General features: G+C 31.9%; 1 protein-coding gene across 2 annotated transcripts in view; it reads right to left on the reverse strand.

The window, feature by feature from the left end:
• Positions 1–26,721, reverse strand: part of LOC105151527 (uncharacterized) — an 83,473-nt gene that overhangs the window by 5,775 nt on the left and 50,977 nt on the right. For both annotated transcript variants that reach the window (XM_087412285.1, XM_011065289.2), the window contains 5 exons: positions 16,970–17,171; positions 15,625–15,877; positions 6,186–6,440; positions 3,079–3,192; positions 1,585–1,767 (listed from right to left, as the gene is read on the reverse strand). In XM_087412285.1, the coding sequence (XP_087268411.1) occupies positions 1,585–1,767; positions 3,079–3,192; positions 6,186–6,440; positions 15,625–15,877; positions 16,970–17,157 (993 nt within the window). In that variant the 5' untranslated portion in view covers positions 17,158–17,171. The remainder of the gene's footprint in view (positions 1–1,584; positions 1,768–3,078; positions 3,193–6,185; positions 6,441–15,624; positions 15,878–16,969; positions 17,172–26,721) is intronic.

Below are 26,721 nucleotides of genomic sequence, written 5' to 3' on the forward strand. Positions count from 1 at the left end.
AAGAGTAAAAATGGATTACCCTAATATATATATATATTTTATATATATATATATATATAATGATATATATATATATATATAAAGTGATATATACATTCCAAAATTGACGATAAATACTTTAAAGACAGATTCTTTGTTAGATTTTAAAAAGAAAAAAAAATAATGAAAATGTCGAAGTTATGAGTTTTCAAATGGAAAGAATTTAAAAATTACGAATGATAGGGCTAGAATTTTGCGCACTTTCAGGTGTAGATGGCAAGACAGTGCGTGAAAAAGTTGAATTTTATTATTATTAAAGGCATGAAGTTTGAAGAAATACGTAATCTTGATCATTTTGCCATCCCTAAGTGTGCGAAATTCTAGCCTCGTCATTCGTAATTTTTAAACTCTTTTCATTTAAAAATTCAATCATAGCCTCGATTTCTTGTATTAGACTTTTCCTAAAATATTACAAAGAATCTGTTTATAAAATATTTATCGTCACTCTGTAAATGTATATTTTTTGTTCTTTAAAAAGATCTTTACGTCATAAAGCATATTATAACATTTCAGAGTTTATACATATTTAGACAGAAAACAAGAAAATTTATCTTTTCTTAAATTATGCTTTCACTATATCGTGGTCTTCATATTATCAAAATACTGGAAGTTTATTGCGCATTGAGAAGATAAAATGCGGCTATTTTGTGCATCTGTTACGACGTTATATCGCAAAACTGCTGCGCGATGTCTTCAAGTCACTCAACGTGTTTTTCGGTGGAGACTTTCCTTTCTTGAAAATTTATATTCGTAAAAAGATTCTTTAGAAGAACACTACTCGATAGCTGCGAATTCGCTCGATTCGCTCGAGTGATTCATGTACAACTCTATATTGGCACGGTCGAGCAACTTACATTTTCATGTTTTCTCGCCAAGTTTTCGCATTTATTCCTATTGGAACAAATGTATCGTTATCAGAAGTGGAACTATCCGCCATAAATCGCTTGGCAAGTTTTGTTTTGCTTTACACGTGTATTTTAGACTTTGCAGTATCATAATTATTTAAAAAATCATATATAACGAATTGTAATTATTAAAAATAAAGAAAGAAGAAAGGAGAAATTCGTATTCATTTATTCATTTCGGACATTATTCACGGTCAGACAATTAACTTCGTTATTTGTAATTGATTTCGGTCATAAAATCTACTTGTGTGACGTCAACTCAGCTATATTCATTTATATTTATAATGCTTATATAAGCTGTTAGTATGCCGTCGATTATTTCTGGCGAATGTATCTTTTGAAATGAATAAGAGAACGCATTAGCGGAATGAATAAACAACGTGACATATCATTGCTGCTTTTACAAGGACGAAGTTCGATCCGCTAAAGTGTAGCAAGTATTTGTATGCCGAGCTATTAATATTCGCACCATTATCGCAAGTGCAGTGCACAAATGCACCATTACAAGCAAGATAAGTAATGACCGGGAGATATTTGTAGGAACATAAATATCGATAATGTCTAAATTTCGCGGAAGTAACGCGAATGCGGATACAAACTTCCCATTATCTCATCGCAGCATTCTATACGTTCTAATTACCTCATAACCAATAGGATTTCCTATGGCAGGATGATGCACCAGGGTAACAAAAAATAATGGTCCCCAGAACAAGACGTATGCTGCTGTTATGACCAGGAACATTTTTACTCTTTGTACACCCTCGTATTCTATTCGCCTGAGGTAATTCCTCATTTTCCGGTGCTCTTCGATGGCACCTGTTCTCTGAAACATTATTTCTAAATAATTTTAAATCCTTTAATTCACATGTTACGGTTCGTTTTCTCCTTCATTTATGTCTTGGTTTACACATACAAACGTTACATTTATTGATACACTGGGTAAATAAAAAATTCTGGATCGATGAAATGATAACTAATTAATGCCGGCTAATGCCGGCGGTACTGTAAATTTCAAGCCTTATAACTCGAAAAGTACTTTATGAAAAATAACTTTATTGTAGTATTGTGAAAAGCTCTTGACATCAGCTATTAGATTCTGGAATCAAAAATAGGGTGTGCCATTTAAAAAAATCGATGTGACTTTGACCTGACCTTGGCGACGTCATCCAAGGTCAGACTGATCAGTGAATAAATCATTTAAAACCCTACCACATTTCTTGGAAATGCATTTCTTTCGGAAATGCTTAGTTTTCAAGATGTTTTACCGGTCCGAGACTTTTTACTCATCCTATATAAGAATATACACATAAAAATAACTGATATTGTCATAAATACAATAATATTGTTAGTGATATTTAAAATGCGGTTTTTGGAAAAAAATAAAACTGTTATTTAAATTGCCAATTAAAATGAAAGGATTTTGTAAAGATTTATTAGCATATACAGGGCGTTCAGCATGAACGCTTTATATGGCGAGTGGTACACACTGTACTGAATAAAAAAGTCTTATTGTTAGTAAATGATGTAAACATAAGTCGAAAATTAAACTGTTTCTGAAATATATATAAACAATTTTGTATAATATGTTATAGTATCGTGACCAACTAGCTGATCCTTACGTATTGCGACGTGGAAAGAGAAAAATTGAAATAAGTAAAGCAGTACCTGATAGCCTATTTAGAGAATTATAGGTCCAGTGAGGTGATCTCCCATAATGCCTATCTAGTCACAATCGCCTGTTGATGCCAGTTTACTGGTAAAATCTTTCCCAGTGAAATCTTTCATTGTAAAGTGTGTATGGAAATTGAATGATAACAACGGAATGCGGTTTGTAAATACTGACAATAAGATAAATTTTCATATCGCATGCAATTATATAAAACACATAAAAGATAATAGCAATTATAATAATAAATAAAATATAATAATAAAGAAACAAGCCAAGTCACAAATTAAAAAGAACTATATTAAATGTATAATGTGGAAATATTTATTTTATTCAAACATATAAGTTTCCGCGAAGGATTTTTTTATTCAGTGTGGTATGTACCTTATAAATGCTGAGTGCTTTTTTATGAACAACCTGTATAGAAATATGCTCCTTTGTTGAAAATCATTAACGTAATTGACTTACTTTTGATGTCGTACCGTTCCTTGTGTCACCGTCTTCAGTTGCAAGCGCATTTGTTGCACCATGATGTCCTCCTGTCACATTAACGAGTGTTGTAACAAGACCAGCTACTCGTACCTGGAGATAAAGATGGTGTTATGTAAACACAAAAGAAATTTATAAAATTAAAGCAATTAAACAACATTAAGTAATACTTTTTTATTAAAATACCATTAAATACCTCTATAAAATCTTTATTAAGAGTAAGACACGCATAAAATTTGTCAAAACTTACATTAAGTATAATATAGTTTCTCAACACTCAGTTTATCTGTTAAATTATAAGCTCAATTTGTCTCATTTTCGATCTTTACATAAATATAATCATTTTAAAAATTAGTTTATTTTGAGAATTCTAAAAATTGAACTGAATGATGCACATAGATCTATCTGTCATTCTCAAAAAGAGATTTTTTAATTTATTATGAATCACATCGCAAAAAGCATTTGCAATGAATTTTTTACAAAACAAAAATCCATCTTTTACAATCAATCGGAAAGGGAAGAATTTACAATCTTTACCTCTAGCATATCGGAAAAACACATTTTAATAGACTTTATTAAGAACATAGAAAATAATTTTAGATTTATAAAATATCTTGAACATTAGGCATTTATTTATCTTCATACTGAACAATTTTTTATCCTCCTTGTTTAATAACTCGTCATCAAAAGGATTTTTCTTTTAGTAAAATATATGACCCATTCTTGGTGGAAAAATTTCGCTGAAATTATTCCATGTTTTGAAACAAAAAACTTTTCGGCAAAATTTCAGCATTTCAAAAAAATTTCAGTTTAATTTCAGCGATTTTTAGCAAAATTTTAGTAAAAATTTCAAAGAAATTTCAGAATAATTTCAGTTTAGTTTTAACAATTTTTCAGTAGGTCAGCTGAAAAATTCACTTTCAATGAAATTTCAGTAAATTTTCAACAATTTCGCTTCAAAGTGTGAAATAATTTCAGCGAAATTTTTTCACCAGGGATAAAAAATAATCTAAATATAATTTTTACCAAGACTGATAAAGGGAACATGGCATTGGATAAAAACTTATACATTCAAAAAATTACAAACATGCTTCGAAATCCGGAGACATACACTAAATTAATAAAAATTACCAAAAAATGTTCGAGAGTTACTCACTAGTTGGAAAAAGAAGGATTATATTTCCGAACAGACCTATAAAAGAACTTTAATCAGTGAAGATAATTTACCAAGGGCACATGCCCAACCAAAAATTCATAAAGAGGAGGCACCTTTTAGAATCATTTCATCAATAGATAGTCCATTATATTCATTGGCGACTTATTTATATGATATTATTTAAAAAAATATTATAAAACCTTTTAATAAGGTTGACAGTAGTTTCCAACTTGTCAAAAAATTGAAGGGTTTATATATATAGGACTGAAATACTCTTTAATATCTTTAGACATGGTCTCACTGTTTACTAATATCCCAATTGAATTGATAATAAAAAATGTGGTAAAAAGATGAATTAATATTGAAAAAGGTACTAGAATTAAAAAAAAAATGAAATTTTTAAAGCAGTGACATTAGTGTTAAATTCAACATATTTCAGTTTTAATAACGAATATTAAAAACAGAATTTTGACACTTTGGACTCACCTCTGTCTCCGATTGTTGCAGACTTACTTTTGCAGGATTTGGAGACAATGGCTTTAGAGACCATTGGAGTCATTTGTCATTTTATATTAGATACGTGAATGATATTGTTATGGCAGTGTCGGACAATTTAATTGATTTAATATTAACAACTTTCAACTCCTTTCACATGAGACTTAGTTCATATTAGAAAACAGTGAAGACAAAATTAACTTCTTGGATGTGACGATCATGAATAACAATAATCGAATTCGATTGGTATAAGGTAACTTTTTCGGGATATCTCAATTTTTTGTCATCACATCCTATTTCTTAAAAAAAAAAGGAGTAATAATAGGAATGACAGATAGAGCAGTGCTACTCAGAGCTAAAGTTCCATCAAAAAAATATTGAGCTCATAATTAATACGCTGTTAAATAATGACTATTCAATAGAGATCACTTTTGAAACTGTACCTCATGTTTAAAATGTTTATTTTCAAGGCGTGAGATTTCTGAACAAAAGTCAGATACTAATCAAAATAATAGTAAAAAAGCTCCATGATTTGTTATGCCTTACACATCGACAACAACGAATAGATTCCTATCAATTTCTAAGAATGAAAATTTAAAATCAGCAACAATAAGCTCAACAGGTTCCGTAGGATTAGAAGAATGTTCTTTCAAATAATTCTGATAAACACGTGGTATATAAGATCTGCTGTAAAGACTGCGACGCATCCTACGTCGGACAAACGAATAGGAAATTATATACTAGAATTGCAGAACATCGTAATCATATTAATTGGAACGCAAAAACGCAATCAGTAATTACTGACCACAGAATTGAATTAAAATATGAATTTGATTGGGAGAACATTCAAATTTTAGATCAGGAGAGGAATTTAAATAAATGATTAATTTCGAAAAAAAGTATTATACATATATGTATGCAAAGAAATGATTAAATCGTTCAGATACAGATGGATTCCATCATGCCTACGCTACAATGTTAAATAGGTTTACTAATTAGATTATATTCGGTTCTATCGTTACATGAAGAATTTATTGCTAAATATTTTTACTTATTAAATAATAAACAAGATTTAAAGGCTCATCTCAATGAAACTTGAAGACATCCAAATTCTAAAATCTTTTTTTACAAGACTACAGGCATCTAATAATGAATTTTCCACTAAATAATTTTGAATCCAATAAATTCATGGTAGAACCAATAGATAGCATTTATTAGCAGAAACGCCACTATCTCATATAGGTGCTTATCTCATAATAGGGGGCTTTCTTCTATATATTGTAATATTTATATATTACTTTTATAATATGTTATAAGTGATAGGAATAAAAATTATTTATTAAGTGTAAATTTATATATTTTTATCATTTGTGTATAATTGGAATTAATACGTTCGTATAGATTTTGAATTCATATCATTGATATGGCCGCTTACCGCTTCGACATTAGCTTTCGTTAAATCTCTGTGCAACTTTCGTAAGTGAAAGAGCGTTAGCGCTATGCAAATGATGTTGATGACAATCCAAAGAGCATTGAGTATGTAGTGGCGAAAAGGTCCATGTACCAATGGACAGCTGGGCGCGTTATGACTGCTTTCCGTGTTCGCCGCTAAGGCCCCACTAAGAAACGTGGGTCCCAGATTGATAGTTATGCTGGCGAACCAGATCATGAAAGTACCAAAAAGTACGCACTGTGAAAAATTCAATAAAGTTTATAAAAGGTTTTTGCTAGTTCAGAAGAAATTTGGCGATAACAGGAGAATAGAAATCAGGCACGGTAGTTGTTGTGCAAATAATATACAGATATAACACAAAACTCTTTATTAAACTGACGCGCTTATGATAGTTGCGATAATTGCGCAACGATTATCATGCCTGACTTCTATTGCCCTGTTATAGCCAAATTTTTTTTGAACAGTAAGGAGTCCTTGTAGATTGATTTATATTTTTGCTAGTCATGTGATATTTTCTGAATATTTCAGATTTATGCAGAATTATCATTTCAAGTATACTTTGACGAATTACGCGTGCGGCTTGATAAAAATTGTAAAATAACAAATCTAAGATTTCTTATAAAAAAGATAATGAAATAAATATTTATTTCCTTCCAGTAAGCGTGCGCCCTTTCATAACGGGAGCGAGCGCGCCGTGTACAGAGAACACCGTAGAATAAGATTGAAAATTCGAAAAATTAAAGCATAATATCGTCAAAGTATTATGCGATGAAAGTTTATGATATCTAAATAATCATTTATCAAAAAAATAAGTGTTACCTTTCATTAGAAAATGGATTAATAAAAAATATTTTTATACGCTTTCAGTTGTAGTATAATTATTGCAAATAATAATTGTCGTCAAATATTTTTGCAAGTAAAATGAAAGCATTTGTTGCATTTGAGGATGGTGGTTGTATTTTTGCATAACTTGCACTTCCCTCGCTTTTCATCGGCATTGAGCAATTCCTGCATATCCTCTATAGGAACATTTTTTTGAAAAAATGCTCTGATATCTTAAAAATTGATTCTACGTAAACAACATATGCTAACAGAACGCGATCTGAGCGAATTGACGGCCTGAAAGACACTGAAGGAATACCTTGGGAAGCCGAGACCCAGAAAATATATTTTATCTGTATCCCCTTCATAAAACCAATGCGCATGTAATGGAAAACACGTGTGCGCCCACTGGGAGGTTAAATTAAGTATTATATATCATTTGAACATTTTTTTTGCAAATAACTAATATTTCTTTGTCCTTTTTTTAAAATAAAAAGACATGTGAAATTTTAATCCCTATTAATTGTTGTAATCTTAATAAAATACGACATAAACTAATTGCCACAATTTAATTCAGATCTTCCGTGCATAAATAATTTCTCTAGCTTTATATACACATTTTAATGAAACATTAGCTATTTAACCTAATCTAACTATTGAGCGACACCGATAATTTATAAATATATTCTACAAATAGAAGGGATTCACAAATTTAAATTTACACATTTAAATTTAGAATGGTGAAAAATTGTGTTTGATCCAATAACTTTTTACAGCAATATATTTGTAAGTATAATTATGGATTTATCTATACAGTACAAAACAAAATTAGTAAAAATATTATCGGAAATCCATTAATCATTAGCAAATATCAACCATAAATTTTAGAAGACATATTCCCAAGTTTTGTAAAATTCCATAAATATTCATTTATTTGATTAAATATATTTGATTAAATGTAGTTTCGTTTGGGAAATCCTGATTGGTTAGTCTAACGAGTTTAAGATATAATTAAATTATCTTTGTTTAAATTTCAAACCTGACACATGCAATTTTGTAATTCACAATTAATTCGTTATTGCAAAGAATAAAGACTTTTTTAAGCTTTAAGATATTAGATATTTAAATATTCCTCTTCTTAAAAAAAAAAATATTAAAAAAAAAAAATAAATTATTGCTATACATTTTTTAAATATTGACAAATTTGACATTAATTATCAAAGTCGCAATAAGGCACTGTAGGTTAAATAGATAGATAGGTTAAATAGGTTAAGTAGATAGAAAAAACGAGTAAAAGGAAGATTTAATTTTTAAATATATATAATAATATATATATAGTAATTTTAAATATATATAATATTTCATAATATTCTTGAGGTTTCCACGGGTGCTTTCTATATAAAGATTATGCGTTTCGCGGGTTTTCTCCGTGTCCCACCCACAATTCTCTTCTTCCTCCTTTCCCACCACTCCAACAAGCGTATATGAGAAATGGCTCGGAGGAACAGCTCAGTATCAGTCTGATACGTGAAACGCATAATTTTTATATAAAAGTATTTTTTTTACATCATTCGCATTACTTTTGGGACATATCACGTATGTAATTTCAATTTTATACTTCAAGGCCTCTATTCTTGAAAAGAAACGTATACGAAATTCTAGGAAAATATTATAGTATGCATAACGTATACTATAGTATTTCCCTAAACTTTTTAGTATTTCGTAAACTTTTGATTGTTTTCTAAAATTTACTACATAGTTTAATATATAGTTTACGCTATGTGCACTATAGATTTTCAATACTGTACATGACAGTAAATTTTTGAACATAACCTCAGTTTTACACTTTATATTTGTAAATGTGCACGCGTTTCAATGCGTTTCCCATTTTGCCTCATTCACGCTCTATTGACCGTACTCTTATAGGAACTCTACGTTAATAACCATCTCCCTCTAAATGATAGCAACGGCATAGACGATACTTTTTATCATGGCGTGCGGCGCTTGGAGTGGGAATAAACTAAAGCTCTAGATATATTAAGGCACTATAATATGAGTATTCACATCCGCTATTTTTAGTTCTTTCTCTTTGTTCTTTTCGATTGATTAAAAAAAAATTTTTTTTCTTGACAATCTAATATATATAGATACATATATTCAGATAGTAAAATGGTAGCAGATTTGATCAGAAGATATTAACAGATTGATCACAACTGATGTCGCATTCTGCTCCTGTTCTGGCGACAGAACCTGTTAACATTTTATGCAAACAGATTGGCAGCAAAAATTAAACAGAACCTGCTGACAGAATTTGATAGCAGATTGCGAGCAGAAACTGAGTCTGCTGATATAACTTGACAGCAGATTGACAGCAGAAACCAAACAAGATTTGTCATTTTCATTTAAATTGACCTGATTTCTTGTAAGAAATTTTGCCCGCGCGCGCGCGCGTACATATATATGAACGGTTATATATAATGATATATACAGGGTGGGCCATCTATTGGTACGTTTTTAAAAATGCGATCAAATGAGCATACATTGATATTTTTTATTAATTTTTTTTTTGTTGTGAAGCTAAAAGTATCCGCGTCAAGAATGAAAAACGATTTCGTTCATGTGGCTCCCTCTACTGGCCTTACAGTATGCCATTCGGTCACCCCAATTATTAATGACATTTTGGACTACCTCGGCGCCAATTTCACTCAAAACAGTCGTAATATAATGTCATCCACTAACATCCCTTTCTCACGAACTTTCCTCACCAATTTGCGTATAGCTCCTTCGGTGGGTGCTCTATCACGACCCATATTTCTTTTCAAAATTCGTACAGTTTCGGCGACACAGCACTGACTTTGAAAATAAGTTTTTAAAATTTCAAAACGCTCTTCAAGAGAAAACATGTTGTTTCGTGCCGCGGACGGTATGACTAATAAACTGTCAAAATTTCGGGTCTGTAGCTCGTTCGGTGTTGCCATACGACGAAATTCAAAAACGTACCAATAGATGGCCCACCCTGTAATTATATATTTATTTAGGGTGATTCAAAATAACCTTTTGTCCTTAAAAGGATATATTCTTGGCCGTATTCTGAGACGATTTTTCCTTTACGAAAATTTTGTTCGAAGCTTAGTTTTTAAATTATAAGAAAAAATAGTTAGCGTATCACGGTTAGACTCTAACCGTGAGCGCCGCTCCTGCCCGTCTCCTATACGTCCTACCTAAGCTTCGAACAAAATTTTCGTAAAGGAAAAATTGTCTCAAAATACAGCCAAGAATATGTCCCTTTAAAGACAAAAAAATATTTTGAATCACCCTTATATATTGGCGTGAAAACAATCAATACAGTTTTATTGCTAAAATATTATTGATTAGCTTCACATTCCAAAATTGAAAATATGCACGAGAAAGTTACAAAATAGTAAAAAAAATTTTCGGAGACTCAGAAAGCACGAAAAGAGTCTGGGAATCTCTAGGAGATTTTCCTATTCGATTTATGTACGCAAATTCTTATAGGACTCCTGGACTCCTGTTTTCTTCTTACGAGAAGTAAGTCTATTTCGTGGCGAGGCCGTATATGAAAATGATAGATCTTACTCGGTTTCTGCTTGCAATCTGCTGTCAGGTTATGCAGCAGATTCTGTTCGATTTCTGTCACCAATTTGCTGGCATAATGTATGTCAGCAGTCTTTGTCATATTTTTGACAGCAGTTTGCTGACATTGTCTGATAGTAAAAATTCTGTGTACAGTTTGTTGCCTTTCTGCAATCAAAAATTGATAGCAAGTTCTGTTCAAAATCTTCGCAGATTTGGATATATATATAGCTATATACAGAACTTCCTGTAAATATCCTTTGAACAAGGGGTCTTGAGATCATTTTGAGACGAAAATTTTACTATCAAAATATTAAGATTTGCTAAAAATTCATTTTTATGTAAAAATGAAAATAAGAGGTACAACCTCCAATGGCTTTGATCTTGACAAATGATATTCAGGACATGATCCTAACATTTAAGAGGTTTTAGTCGTCAGACATCTTAAGTAATGCTATTGTCGGGGATATTGTAACCTTCAGGCATCATAATTCAAAAAATATTTAATGAAAAAATATGTATTTTCTTATAGCGTTTTAGAAAGCTCTCGATATCAGTTATTATATTCTGGAAACAAAAATATGGTATTCCATTAAAAAAAATCGATGTGACCTTGACTTGACCTTGACAATGCCATCCAAAGTCAAATTGATGAGATTAATAAACAGATCTTTTTGAAGATAACTTTTGTCTAAACAATTTTTCTGTTTAATGTCGTGTTTCCGAAATAAAAATTTGTAACGCTTTATTTTGAACACCCGATATATACAGGGTTGGCAACCTCATAAAATAACTCATTACCATTACCGTTCTTTTTCATGAAAAGTAACTCGTTATTGTTATTTGTTATTAATTTGCAAAAGTAACTCATTACCGTCACTTAAAATGTAACGAATCGTTACTTTTTCGTTACTTTTTCTCTTGACACCAATAGAATATTATAGTGCTTTTCATTGGCAATACTTGTGCGCACTTAAAGTCATCGTACACAACTCTAATTTAAATGTAAACCTATACAGCACTAACATTGAATCAATATCTCAGAAACGTTGATTTGCAACATTGCGAACATTGGAGTAAAATCGTGAAATGTAGATACAATGTTCAAGAGACGTTGCAGAATTCAACAATGTTCGTTGAATTGCAATGTCTGTAAGACATAAAAAATGTTTTTTATATTAATTCAATTTTATTATTAAAATAAATATTGTTGATTAACATCATATTTCAGAACACACACGACAACATTATAATTATTAAAAAAACCGCTTTCCCTTCATTTGGGAATTAATTTCCTTATTTTCCTAAGCGGAATTTTTACCCATCCAATCTTGTACGCCATTCAATGATGCTTAATCTCTGCAATCGCACGAAAATTGCAACTTCGATAAAAATGAATTTTTAGTGCAAAAATGAAAATAAGAAGAATAATCTCCAGTGATCTTGACAAATGTTATTCAAGACATGATTCTGCACAACATTCAAAAGGTTTTAGCCGTCGGTTGGACACCTTGAGTAATGCTAATGCCGGTGGTACTGTAACTGTCAAATGTCATAACTCGGGAAGTTCTTATCAAGAAAAGGTTCGTAACCAGTGTTCTGGAAACATCTTAACTCAGCTATAAAAATATGCTATGAAAAATAGGGAGTTTCATTCAAAATTTTTATGCTAACTTTGAAAGCATTTTCCAAGGTAATTCTAAGGTCAAATTAATATCATCATCTGATAACTTTTTTAAATCCTATTACTTTTATTTCAAACATTTTTTAGATAAATCAATATTTTTTGAGATATTAGTCATTCTAGAACTTTTATCATGCACTATAACACTAAATTTATTCGGAATCTATGACCTATACGCTCCCGCTATTTTTCTTAATTTACATCTTATCAACTTTTACTGATATCAAGAATTTTTATTAACTTGTACAAGCCGAGATGGTCCCTAATGAGAGGCTCTCTCTCTCTCTGTGTATGATTAAAAAAAAATTTTTTTTTCCTTGTCAGTCTAATATATACAATATTTAAAAGTTATGTTTAAAACATTCTGTTTTTATTGAACAATGAATTTTTATAATTTATTTTATTTATTATTTTTATTGTTATGAACTAAAATTTAAATAATGATAACAAAAGTTTAAATTTTTTTTATAAGTACTTCATATTATTTTTAAATATGATTTATAATAATCTGCAACTTTTTCATAATTTTGTTATTATTTTAGAAATATGTACATAACATTCTTAAGTTAAAACGTAAAATCAAGTAAAACATACATTAAAAGACATTTTAAATAATTGCAAAAATTATTTCGATGCTTGTAAAGCTACAATTTTGTCGTGAGAGATGCATAATAATAGATACATCTCGCATGTTTAACGAACCAACATCATTTGAATTCTATTATGAAAGCGAGTCGAGTGTCACTAGATATGTAAGTTATTACGTTAAATTAATTTGAAACTAACTATGCTACTATACGCATAGGGAAGCCAAGTCGTTAAGGAATTAATTGCGCTAATTTAGTGTCTCGGGTCATACCATAATGATATAGGACCTTCCTTAAGATTTGCATCGAATTTTAGAAGTGTGCAATCTGATAAATTTACAGATTATTTTTTCTCGATATTAGATTTTTTATTTTATCTCGTGACTTAAATTCTTAATTACATTCATTTACGATAGGTACACTAAAATAAAAACAAAAGTTGGTTAAAATTTAATCGGAAATTGAAGGAAAATATTTAATATAAAAATAATTTCACTAATGAGAACGGATAATTTATGAGAAAATCAAATCAGTTTTACACAGACACGCGCACACGCACACGCACAAAACTGAAACATTATTCGATCTCATCCTTTATTAATGTTTGAGCACTTAAATTTGATGTAAAAGTTCATATGAAATTGAATAATGAAAAACAATTCTGTCTTTACAACCGTAAACTAATTAGATTTATCACAATTTATTAAGAAGTTTCCGTATATCCAGCTTAAGCTGTGCGCTTAATACTTTTTTCAGCGCAATTAATTTTCCTTGGAAAAATCCGATTTAGTCCGACAGCTTTTACTTCTATATCTCTATACTGTGACGCGGACGGTTTGCCGCAATCAGTCACTGCTAAATTCGCTATCACAATGCTGCGGTTAGGTGGAAATTTCTCTCTTATTTTGCGAGACGGACAACAGCAGTCTGCGTTAGCCAAAGTCATGCGGTTTGTCCATACCTCAAATATTTTTGATTAATAGCTTATCATGAACAAACTTATACAATTTTATTTATCAATAATTGATTAAAGTTTATAATCATAATGTATAAGTGTAATATCAAATATAAGCTTATTAAATATAATTCTTTATGGAGTTAGATTCGACATAATATATGCGTTGCAATAGTATATCGCATAATTCTTCGAATATTTAAATCTATATGCGATTATAATTGGCAAAATATACTTTTGGAATCTTTATATAAGGAAGAATCGGATGTTATGAGCACTACAGATAATATAATATGAGCACTCTTTATATTTCTGTAATGATTGGTACTAATAGTGCCAACTACTGTTGTAGAAAGATGCATCTGTCTTCGCGACATTCCAATATGCTGCGACGTTTGATCTAAATTTATGTACTCCGGATATTTATTATATTCAATAAGTAGGTACAAAGATTATGCATTTCGCGGTTTTCCTCTGTGTCCAAATCCATTCTTGGAATGCATTTCAAGAATGGATCTGGATATGGAGGAAATCCGCAAAACGCATAATTTTTATATAGAAAGCACCCGTGGAAGCCTCAAGAATATTATATAGGTACGTTATTTTTTTTTTCTTCTAACATCATAAGATCTCCAATCTACATTCAGATAAGACATTTTGTTCTGCATGTTAATATTTGTAAAGGAAACAATATTGAGCCATTCTAACTTCATAAAGTCCCGAGACTATTATTGATTTATTAGAGTTTATTATTATTGATTTATTACGAGAGTTTTTTTGGATAAATTTGCATGGTCGGATAATATGAGCATCTCCTTATCGTATACTGAAAAATAAGAGTTTAGCGAGAGATCAACCACTATGGCAATTAATGTACTTTAGAAATATATTGCGACAGTATAGTAAAACTATATAGTACAGGCAATACTAGCAGTAGCAGTACTAGCAATACATAATAGTACATAACGATACATTAACAATACTTGGCAGTATTGGGTGCAATAGGTAGAAAAATATAGGATAACAATATTAACAATACAATAGCAATTCTAGTAAAGTGTGTTGTATTGCCATAATTTGCAATCACTGGCATTTGTTCTAATAAAATGTTTCATATATACATATTTCAATCTTTCATTTCTGCCTGATTTCTTACAAAAAATTTACTGTGCTCATATTACCCCTAAAAATGCTTATATTAGCCTACCCAGAGGGTAATATGAACACTGGGTGAATAATAAGAGCATCCGTCATTTCAACATTTGCATAAAAATAATCAATTTCAATACTAAGATTTCAATACATAAAACATCAACAAATCTATGAAATGATATAATGCATAAGATTTTTTTATTCTTCAATATTTTATATATATCAAAATGTTTCCTTAAGATGCTCATAATACCCAATTCTACCCTACATAATTCCTTCAAGTAATAAAATTCTTTAAATTCTGTTAGACCAGCTGATTACAATTGGTTAAAGTTGAGGACAAATTTGATTTTCGCTCATTTACGAGAAATAGTTTGGACCGTAACGGGTTAAGAGACGATTGAGAAGATCGAGAATTGAAAGTCGAGAGTTGCAAATTGGAAGAGCTAAATGCTGAGAACTGAGAGGTAAGTTGAAACTTAGTTGTTAAGACTCGGGGAAGAGTTACATATGCACGAATACATCTACACTAATTTATCTAACGACACATCTGAGAAAATCATAGAAATATCAAATGTAAATAGAAAGCACGGATATTAGCTTAACAAGACGTGTTATAATTCTTACTTGGGGTGAATCCATCAGCAAGGGAGCGGTCAGATCTGCTTCCTCGTCGCCCTCTGGGAATACCGGGCTGTCATTTAGTACGGTCGTTAGCATATTTACTGTGGAAACGGTCACTAGCAACAGAAAGGCGGTCTCTACCAGGGAACACTTGTTAACGGGCTGACAATTCAATATACTGGAGCCTAAGGGCAATAGTATAGCGGCTCTCGCACAATCTACCATGGCTTGGTGAAATAACAGTCCCTGGGACCACCTGTGAATCCCAGAATAAATATACATCAATACATTTACTATTATTCTCACCTCCGACTTTCCTAATCCTACATTACTGCATCTTACAAGATATGCCTCTGACAATTTAATTGCAGTAGATTCAGTAATGAATGCTGGTAATGAAATTGTTGAAGGCATTTTAATTTGCAATTAAAAAAACTCATGGATACAAATAGAATGTTTCTAAAATATGATATCGAAAGGAATGTATTAATTTTTTTTAATGAATTTAAGGATTATTTTCATCCACTACTTTTTATGAATATTTAGTATTAGATAATATTATACTTTGTTAATTAAATTTAAATTTTAAAACATTTATTCCAATCTGCACAGTTTAAATTGTGAAAAATCTATACATTTTATTTGCAATTATTATATCAACAATCTCAAAATTCATAGAATATACTGTTTTCGTTAAAAAAATCAGTTTTAAATTGATAACAAGATACATTCTAAAGATATCACACATTTAGAACACATCGCAGTCTATCACGTGTGCTATGTTTCGCGTATCGATCAGACAATATTTTGTTTGACAAGCATATAGCATATGATCGAGATTTTATTCAGTAAACAGAACGTGATGGTTATCGGGCCGCAATATAGTTACCTGTTTACGTAATAAGTTTACTGAAATAAGTCAACAAGTCAAAATACTCTTACGCGAGATTGGAATTTATGTGTGGCACAGAATTAAACGTGCCATTAGCTCTATAAATTTTATTGGTAGTATAAGGAGTCACGATAAAACAAATTTGTTTTCGTTGCAATAATCTGTTTCTTTCAAACGAATGCATTAAATTTACAATGTGTTTGAATATATAGGCCATAAGATGTAATTATGCGTGATAGAATATGGTGCTTTCTATATTGCGAAGCATCCTTTTTTTCCATTTGCGAGAAATCACGGTTATGTAATTTTTGCAACACGATATGCCGTAGGAAGCGATTTTATTTCGCATATTGAACGGGTCATAACGCGACAATTTCCGAGCGTTATCCCCAGTTCATGCAAAGCGTGGGGTGGTCACAAAGCGCCATTCTTTGGTGGATTATTATCGCTCCATACCTGCGCAACTGTCGCTTCGCCAGTATCAACGTCATGAGGATAATATTTGCCCCCATCCCCAATGCACCGAGGCTAAATATCACAGTGGCTTCGGTCACACCACCAGGGTGACACTGGAACACCTTGGTGGCATTGGACGTGACATTCCCGGAAGCGCCGATGCCGAATCTTAGATTAGCTCCTATCATTGCTACCGCTGAACCTGTATCAGAGAATAGTCTCATTTAGCTATATCGATGTCGAATGAACGAGTTCCAATTTGGTACATGTAGCTATTAAAACCGCGGAGTGATCCTGAAGTCCGAATTTATCCGAACTGTACTGTAATTCGATTTTATAATATGCAAATCTTCAAACTTAACGAATAACATAGACGTCGATTTAAAGGGGGCAGAGCGTTTCTCCCCCCCTCCCCAATAATTTTTACTTTTTTATTCTTTAACAAATGATTTTTCAACAACCGCAAATAATTTCTGAGATCAAAATCGTGAGAATGCGTTGTACTAAGTTGGTACGTTATCTGTTATATAATTAAAAAAAAACCTTTCTCGATTTTATGCATTAAATATTTTGTTTGTACATTTTGTTTTACATATAAAAGTATTTTTTTTGTTTTACATGTAAATGTGTAATCTACATGTGTCTGTATACTTTTACTCCTCTCTTCGGTAATATAAAGACTTTTAAAAAAGATCATTATTTCTGTAGTGCGTGTGCGTGTGCGTGCGTGCGTGCGTGCGTGCGTGCGTGCGTGCGTGCGTGTGTGTGTGTGCGTGCGTGCGTGTGTGTGTGTGCGTGCGTGCGTGTGTGTGTGTGCGCGCGCGCGTGCGTGAAATGCTTTCATATTGACCTCTCAACACTTTTTCTAAGTCAGTGCCGTTGAATGAAGAGATATAAAATATTTAACACAATCATGTAATAAAATATACAGATTGTTAGTTGGTATAAATGTATGTTAAAAAAATTTTTTTCTTAATGGCGTGAGACACTGTCATGCCTTCTTTACGGCGAGTTATTAAATACAGAACAGAAATTCATTATTAGTTAGAAGTCGCTATTAATTAAGAGCGCGAGAAGAATTTTAGGTATTCATTTTCTATCATTTTCAAATCTCATGCCATGTTTCCGATTCTCATCGAAAAATTACTCCAGTTAAGCCTTGATGATCTTCCGTGCTTTGCGTGTAATCAGAGGCCAAACACTAATTAAATTATCGTATCAATAATTGGAATAACGGAAGCGATCTTTGCTAATGACTGCTACTAATTCAATTATCATCCTTCTGACACAATATCGTCGTGGGAAATAGAATACGAGGGCAAGTCAATAAGTTTTTAGGAAAATATAGTAAAACACATTTTATTGATCGATTCATTTTTATTTCTCAATATAGTCTCCTTTCAGTTCGATACACTTAATTCCACGATTCTCCAACTTTTTCAAACCGTCCGAATAATATGATTTGTTCAACCCTTCAAAATAAGCCTCTGTTTCGGCGATGAGCTGCTCTTTGGTGATGAATCTCTTTCCTCCGAACCATTTTTTCAGGTTTGGAAATAGTCGCAGGGGGCTAAATTTGGTATGCTAGATGGGGAAGCAATTCGTAGCGGAATTCGTTGAATTTGGCTATTTTAGTGCCGGGCACGTGTGAACCCGTGCATTATCTTGATAGAAGAGCACTTTCTTCTTCGTCAAATGGAGACGTTTTTTCTTTAAAATGTTATTGAAACGGTTCAATAAGGCTGCGTAGTAATCGCCATTGATCGTTTGCTTCGAAGGTAATCGATATGAATTATACCGTGTGTTTTCCAAAAAACTGTGGCCATCACCTTTCCGGCCGACTTCACGGTCTTCGCCTTTTTCGGAGCTGATTCACTCGGTGAAGTCCATTGTTTTGACTGTTCCTTCGTCTCGAGTGTGAAGTAATGGATCCGTTTCATCCACAGTAATGAATCGACGCAGAAATTTATCTGGATTACGTTAAAATATCTCCAAACATTGTTTTGAAATCGTCACACGATCACGCTTATGGTCCACAGTGAACAAACGCGACACCTATCTTGCCGATAGATTTTTCATATCCAATTGTTCGTGCAAAATTGAAATCACTGTGCCATGTGATATGCCTGTGGCCTCAACAAGCTCACGCATTTTCACTCGTCGATCAGTCAAAACAATATCGTGGACTTTATCGATAATTTCTTCGGTGCATCACATGTGGATGTACTACTACGTTTAAATTCATTCATCCAATTGCATATAGTCGTAAACGCTGATGCAGATGTACTATGTACATTATCCAACTCGGCTTTGATTTCTTTCGGCGTTAAACCTTTCATATGTAAATATTTGATCACTGCATGAAATCACTGCACTCGTTTTTTTCCATTTTGCAAAAAATACATAGGTTGTTCGCTTTAATTGTCTACGGAAATGAAACCACGCGATGAATTCCGCTCAAAATTTGACAGTAATCAGCTGAAAGATGCTATTTGTCAAAAAGTAATATGACATGACATTGCGAGTGCCCTCTGACAGATTTTCTAAGAACTTATTAACTTGCCCTCGTATATTGCTCAATGATGGAATTCTATCTTTTCGAAATTTTATTATCAGAATTTTTTCACATCAATTATTTTATTTAATAAATTATATAAAATTGTATTGACCATCTTGAATATTCTCATTGTTAATAGAGATTAATGCAAATTTTTTCATTTTAAATAATGCTTCAAAATTAAAATGCTAAATACTTTTATGGGTTTATAATTCATATCTTGTAATTCTATATTGTCCATCATTTTGTAAAGAAGACGCTTCTTATAAAAAGACTCCATTTTTTTGATTGTTAATCGTTTAAACAGTAAAAAAGATATTTCTGTCAAAATTGTTCTACTAAGAAGCAGTTATATTCCTATTTAAATATACTATTTCAGTCTTCGTCAATTTTTCTCACTATTTCTATCCGTTCAAACCAGTCGAGCACACTCGACCCCTAGATATCTCGGAGAAAAGGCGTGAAATACTCATCCGGATGAACGCGATATCGCTTGTTTATTCTTTCATCGAGATTCAGTTGCACGCGTTTGGAAAGTAAAACGAGGAAGTGAGAAAATAGAAGAAAGATTGAAGCAACTGCATCCGAATTTTATAGATATCTGTACCTGAAAACGTATAACAATATGTGTCGGAACCATCGCATTTTTCTTTATTCACGATTCTACGACTTCCTTTTGCAATCGATTTTTCATTGTCAGAAATGTCACGATATCTAAAGTTGAATTATAAGAGAAAAGATTTTTCCGTGTTCTAAGCTTCAATCTTACAAACGCGGAAATATTTCACTACATATTTGTCTTTTTTAATGCTTATGAATGTTTTTCTAGTGTTTCTACAAAAATTAATGTGCGGAGGATCGAATACACAAAATGTCTAGCAGAACTTTGTATTTAACTTAATTTACATATCTTTTTACACTAAGAAAAAAATGATTCGTTTGTGTCAACAAGATGTATATAGTTAAACACATTTTGATTAAACTAAGCAGAACTTCTGATTATTATAACAAGATTTGAGATTTTATTAGAACGGTTAGTAGATCAGGAGTGTTCAACTTTAATTTCGGAGCCAAAACACAAAGCCATCGACTTAAAAAGACTTATATCTACATTGAGTAAGATTTCGAGGAAAGTGTTGATAAGCATCTAAATACTTTAAGCGATTATACCGTAAGAACTTTGCTTTATTTTCCTGTTGGATTTATAAAACTTCAAATTATATTTACTAGACATACACAACATTACCAGATTTTGGGTTGATGTTAACCTAGCGCACCCTAGCAGTTCTATTAGTGGCTGCGTTCAGCGAACTCAACAGTTGAGTGAGCGTTCTCGCTGCTATTGATATATTCTTCCATATTTAAAATGCTGATTGGATGATATAAAAGAATACAGCAGTACATAACAGTAAGCGCTCACTCAACTGTTGAGTTCGCTGAACGCAGCCATTGTTTATTGCGAGTCAGGCAAAGGCGAAGATGAACACATATTGTTTAAATTATGTTGTGTCATGCGTATTTTTGTAGTATCTTGTAATGGAAACAAAGTGGAATAATTATCGGATTAGTTGGATCAACTAAGGGCCTCTTTCATTAACTTCTGATTAAATTAATCGATAATTAACTCACAGAAGTGCCAACAGCAATTTAATACTAGAACGTCTTTTCTTTTTTCCTCTTCTCATGCAATCATGATTGAGTTGACCATCGATTAGCGTTAATCGGGGTTGGTGAAAGAGGCTCTAACAAGTCATGATTTATGACCTACTTGAGTAGGTCGAAAAACGAAAAGAGGTTAAGAACTAGAACAAGTGGAACGAAGTGATATCCCTAATGAAAATAAAACGTAAAGCGAGTGTCAATAAAGCGTTAATTGGAATGTAAAGGAAATGTAAGGAGGGAGTAACAGAAACATAAATGAAACCCGTAAGACACGAAAATTGGAACATGGAACGTAAAGGAAGCGTTAACTAAACGTTAAAGAAACATAAATGAAAGTATAAATAAGTTCTCTCGGCAAGCACGAGCAGAATGTAAATGAAGCGTGATTAGGCAGTCTAGAGAACGTAAACGGAGCATCGAGTTCTTAGACGAATATGAATGAAATGTAATCGAAGTTCTTGGTAAGCAAATGATATTTTAAAATATATTTCATTTATTCGGTAAATATCTAAGAAAAGTACTATGCTTTCTTCTTGGAACCCTTCAGGGGGTTCACTTCAAAAAATTACTTCATTAAAACACAACTGAAAAATCTTTCAATGCTACGTCTTTTATTCTAATCTGTACGACTTTTGAATTTGAGAAGTTAATTCTCGCTAAGTCCCTCTGGTAGCAGTGCTACGTACTACTTAACGACGCTTCGTTTACGTTCGCTGTACAGCTCAATGACGCTCCGTTTTAAAATAAATTTTTGTATCTCTATATCCTGGAAGCATATTTGAATGCTCCGTGTACTTTTTGCCGGATGTTTAAGAAGCGTAGACGAAGTACTAATGAATAAAGTGTTTAGGAAGTGTATCAGTACGCTCCATGCATTCTTTGCGGAGTGTTGAGGAGAAGCGTATAAGAAAAGCGTTAATGAAAAAAAAACAAATTTTGTAACGTGGGAAATGTGACAGATGTGTTTTGGAACGTTTGGAGAGAGTGGAGCGTATATGAATATTCAAAACTACTAAGAGTCAATGGAAAGTCAATGAAGTGAGAAAAGACGTTTAAGAAATGTTAAAATTCTTTGTTCACACTTCTTTGATGCTTCGACAGGCTTTACATTTTCATCAGGAATGTAACATGGACACGGGAAAATGTCTTTATTCCTCGTCAATGTATAATTTAAAAAAATATATAGACGTTTTGAAGATTATTGTAATACAGTTAATTTGGATTTCTGTAGTTATACCATTTTATAAGTACGTCATAGAATATATTCAGCTATTTCATGTATGATGCACATGAGGCGTTATTTATTCTTGTTTACATTATGATGAACAACAAGAATAAATAATACATTATGCGTGAAATGGAATACATCCATAGTTAATGGGAAGATTATATTATTTGATCAACAAAAAATTCTGTAGGTATAATTCACGAGAAAAGTTTATTCGATTAACGAGAAATTCTAGATAGATTTAACACGAAGGCATTACTCGACTAACAAGAAATTTTGGAGAAGAATATTTAACGGAAAAAATTTATTCGATTAACAAAAAATTCTGAAAGATTTAACAGGAAGGAATTAATCATTCGGTAACAAGAATTCTGATTTGTCCGTTTTTGAATAGATGTACTAGACGAATCTTCCAATTAATCTAACCATCAGGCTATTTTTTCAATGCAGCGTGTAAACATGAATATGCGAATGATCGTACCATATATAATAGAAGGTATTTAATATTATAGGCGATAATATTAAATGCCTTCTATTATGTGTGGAATATACAATAGAAGGCATTTAATATTATTAAATAATTTTTTTTTATTACTTAATTTTTAGTAAAGTGTTTGATTTAGAGTGGAAGAATCTCTTAGCGTCCAATTTTCCGATGTAAATTTCAGGATACGCTGCACTTTGAAGCACATACCGCGGCATCATACATTTCTCTCTTTCTTCGGGTAAAATCATTCGGTTTTTGTTTACTGAAATAAACGCGAGCGCGTTGACTTCGAAACAACTTATTGTTTTCGCACATACACGACCTACATTTCCAGCTCGTGATCTGTATTAAGCGAGAGTTATTGTCGTACAAGAAGTGTCAACTAAGAGAGAGGAAGAGAAATAGGGAGATGCATAGAGGGAAACAAAGACAAAAAGCAGCTCCAACTTTATTCGATCTGTAAAAAGTCGGTCGTTGTTCGGACTCGCTCCGAGATTTGTGATAGCTATCGATGTACAGTCGAATCAACGAAATTAAGCAGCATCCGATACGAACTAATTCGATTTCAGTTTGCTGTAGTTAATTGTGTTAAGAACTACGAAAGTGAGAAGAAAAAATTCCCTGTTGACGTGCGTGCTTTATCATGAGTTCGCTTACAATGCTTCGATCAGCATTATATTTTTTAAAACTATTTACATCTTTCATTGGCAAATTAGAAATTTGTCAAGCAGGGAGATATTATTGGCGCGTAAGCGAAATTTTTTAAATATTGAATATAAAAAAATAAAATATTTTAATTATTATTAGTATTATATACATATTGACAAAAATATTATTTAAACGTATAATTCATAAAACGTTTTTTAAAATTATGTTAACAAGTCTTTTAAATTAAAACATATTTTGGGAATTAAAATTATGATTAAGCATTTTAAAAATATTAAAAATGTATATAATGTTTTGTACAAATATTTTTAAAAAAGAAGATTCCAAAGAGGGTTATGATCCCCTTCGCCCCTCTTTCGTAGATCCGTCAATGACATCTTTCCTGAGAAAAATCTTGTTTTTTCGTTTTTGCATTTCTGATGAATTTATTTTGAAATGAAACTATAACTTACATTATAACTCTTATGTTATAATGTAACGACTTTTCTGGACAAAGAGTGACAAGAAACAACGGTTCTTTTTTGAAACGAAAAATTCAAATGTTTGTCATTAAGTTTACAATCTGCAACCGTAACCAAAGTTTCGTCGTGGCATCTTGGAAGCGTTTTTCGATGCCACTGCTTTTTCGATTTCAGAATGACTGGGAATTGCTTGGCAATTGGCCAATGTGAGTCTTCCCTTTTAACTGTCGATTGCGGCAAAAAGTTTTACTGATCCGAACAAAAGAACAAAAATTCGACGAATCTCATAATATACCATTAGTATACTACTGGTATACCGGTTTTTTACCTGTTGTATTATGATCGTTAGGCTGTGAGTGAATTTATATCTCAACTTATAAATCCCTATCGATCAATTTTAGTCACTTCGCAATACTCGATAGATTAAAAAGAGATGAAGTAAAAAGCGAATGGATTGAAATATCGAAAAAGATCAAAGTACCTCTTATACTTTTATTCTCAAACGAATCAATTCGTGCGAAATAAAATGCTCATCGGTTAACTTCGTTAATTAGTTGCGTTAATTAAATTTATTGAAAACATCTTGTGATACGACAATATGATACGACAAAAGGGGGGAGGGGGATAGGGAGGGGGAGAGAGAATACGTTCGTAACTTCCCAAGTAACAAGTTTATTTGTCATCATTTTGATGTTAAGTAACGACGACAAATAATGTCAGCTTGTTACTTGGGCTATAATTTGAAATTTACGATGATGGATCAGGTTTCTTTCTAAAATAAGCTGTTTAATTAAAAATGAGTCAACATAAAAACATGCCACTGATGGAAATCCGAAGGAAAAAAACATTCCTGATTAAATTGTGGCGGACGATGCATGTTTTCTCGATGTACGTTTCTCTTGTCGACCATCCTGCAAATCATAAATTTTCATCTGTTCGAGAGTTTTTAGCGAACTACATCCAGGAAACACCAGGTGGACATCTCATGCATATTTACGCGGGGATAACATAATTCAATCTTAGAGTTGTGGTACGTAAGCAGCTTGGTGCTCTCTCTCTTTGGCCGCCTCACAATTAACCTGCTAGTAATTTGTCCTGCTGCCGGCCAGCCTGCCAGTCGCTCCAGCAGCAGTCCAGAATCACGGTAACGCTCGAAAGCTCGAAATTACTTTTCGCGTGTTTCAAAACTTAAATGTATATTCAGCTGATGCCAGGACTGCCAGAACGAAGTTATCTCTCGCGGGAAAGTTTCCCCGCAGCGTTTCGTCTTCGTGAGTTTTACTATGGTTATTTCTGTAACGAGGTACACACGTGACGCCCGATTGCCTTAGGCATTAAGATAAGAAATTTAAAAAAGTAAGATCCAAAAACGCGTGCAAAAATGTGTTCGTACAATAAACGTTCGTACTAATTTTATCAAATTGTAAATTGCTCTCTACCTATTAAAGATTTTATTTTCATTGTGGTATTTTTTCTTACATAAAAGTTATTATGCTCTTAAATTTTTGAACTTTTTTGTTCCTTTTTTTTTTGTTTTTTGTTCTTGACTAAACCGGCATTGTTATATTATATATTTCAATATATTTTATTATACATTTCAATATGTATTTCAAATATCAAAGTTATTTTATTAAGAGATATGAGAAAGGAATTATTTATTACATTTTAATTCTTTTGAAAAATTAGGGAGTTTGGATTATCACGGTTATTATAATGTAAAAGTTATACAATGGTGATAATGACTTTATATTAAAGATAGAACTTTCTGAAAATTGAGATCAAGTAATCAACGAATTCTATAAACTAATAATATTAATTGGAATCTATTTAATTTTATTTAATACGCGGCGATGCATAAAAATGTCTAATTAAAAATGTCTATGTAGATTTGGAAATTGTAAAGATTTCTGAAGACTGCTGAATAAATATCACACAAAATGAGATATTGTAGTGAAAGTTTAATTGCTCATAATTTTACGGCTATTTGCATATGCAAATTTTCTTGCTGAATGAATGACCCTCAAAATATCTTACTTTTGATAGTGTAATAAAATTACATTATTTTACTCTTTCAATTAACACAAAGCTTTTAAATTAAATAAGATTAACAATTTGTTGTTTACAAAATTTGATTACGTAATGCAATCAGACAAGTACATTATTTTTTAACTTTATACAATATAATTACGTCTTGCTTGTTATGTCATTCATTACAAAGACTTAATAGTACCTACGTATGTAAATAGGATATCGATAATTTACACACATTTACAAAAGTAAAGTAGAACACGTAGATTCCGATATAAGAGAAACGAATGTAATGGAATTTAAAACAATTCAATTAGGCAGACCTAAATTCGTTAAGTCTTGACGAGATTCCAACACTGTATCTTCTTTTTTCTCTTTGTTTCTCCGTTGTTTTTTTGCCTTCGATTTTTTCATCCTTGAAAATCCCAATCGAATATAGATTACTGTTTCTCCGGCTTGGACAAAAACCAATAACAACAATCTGAATGATTCGTAAAGTGATACTTTGCATTTAGTAATTTACCGCAGAACAATTTTGCTGAGATTGCACTGTTCAATTATATCTTCTTTGTATTATTTACTGATTTATTTTTGATTTATTTAAATAATATTTATTTAGCAAATGTTCCACTTCAAAAGAGAACAAGTAAATATTTCAACAAC

This window comes from Acromyrmex echinatior, chromosome 13 (assembly GCF_024713525.1).
Source record: "Acromyrmex echinatior isolate Ae372 chromosome 13, ASM2471352v2, whole genome shotgun sequence".
Taxonomy (NCBI): domain Eukaryota; kingdom Metazoa; phylum Arthropoda; class Insecta; order Hymenoptera; family Formicidae; genus Acromyrmex; species Acromyrmex echinatior.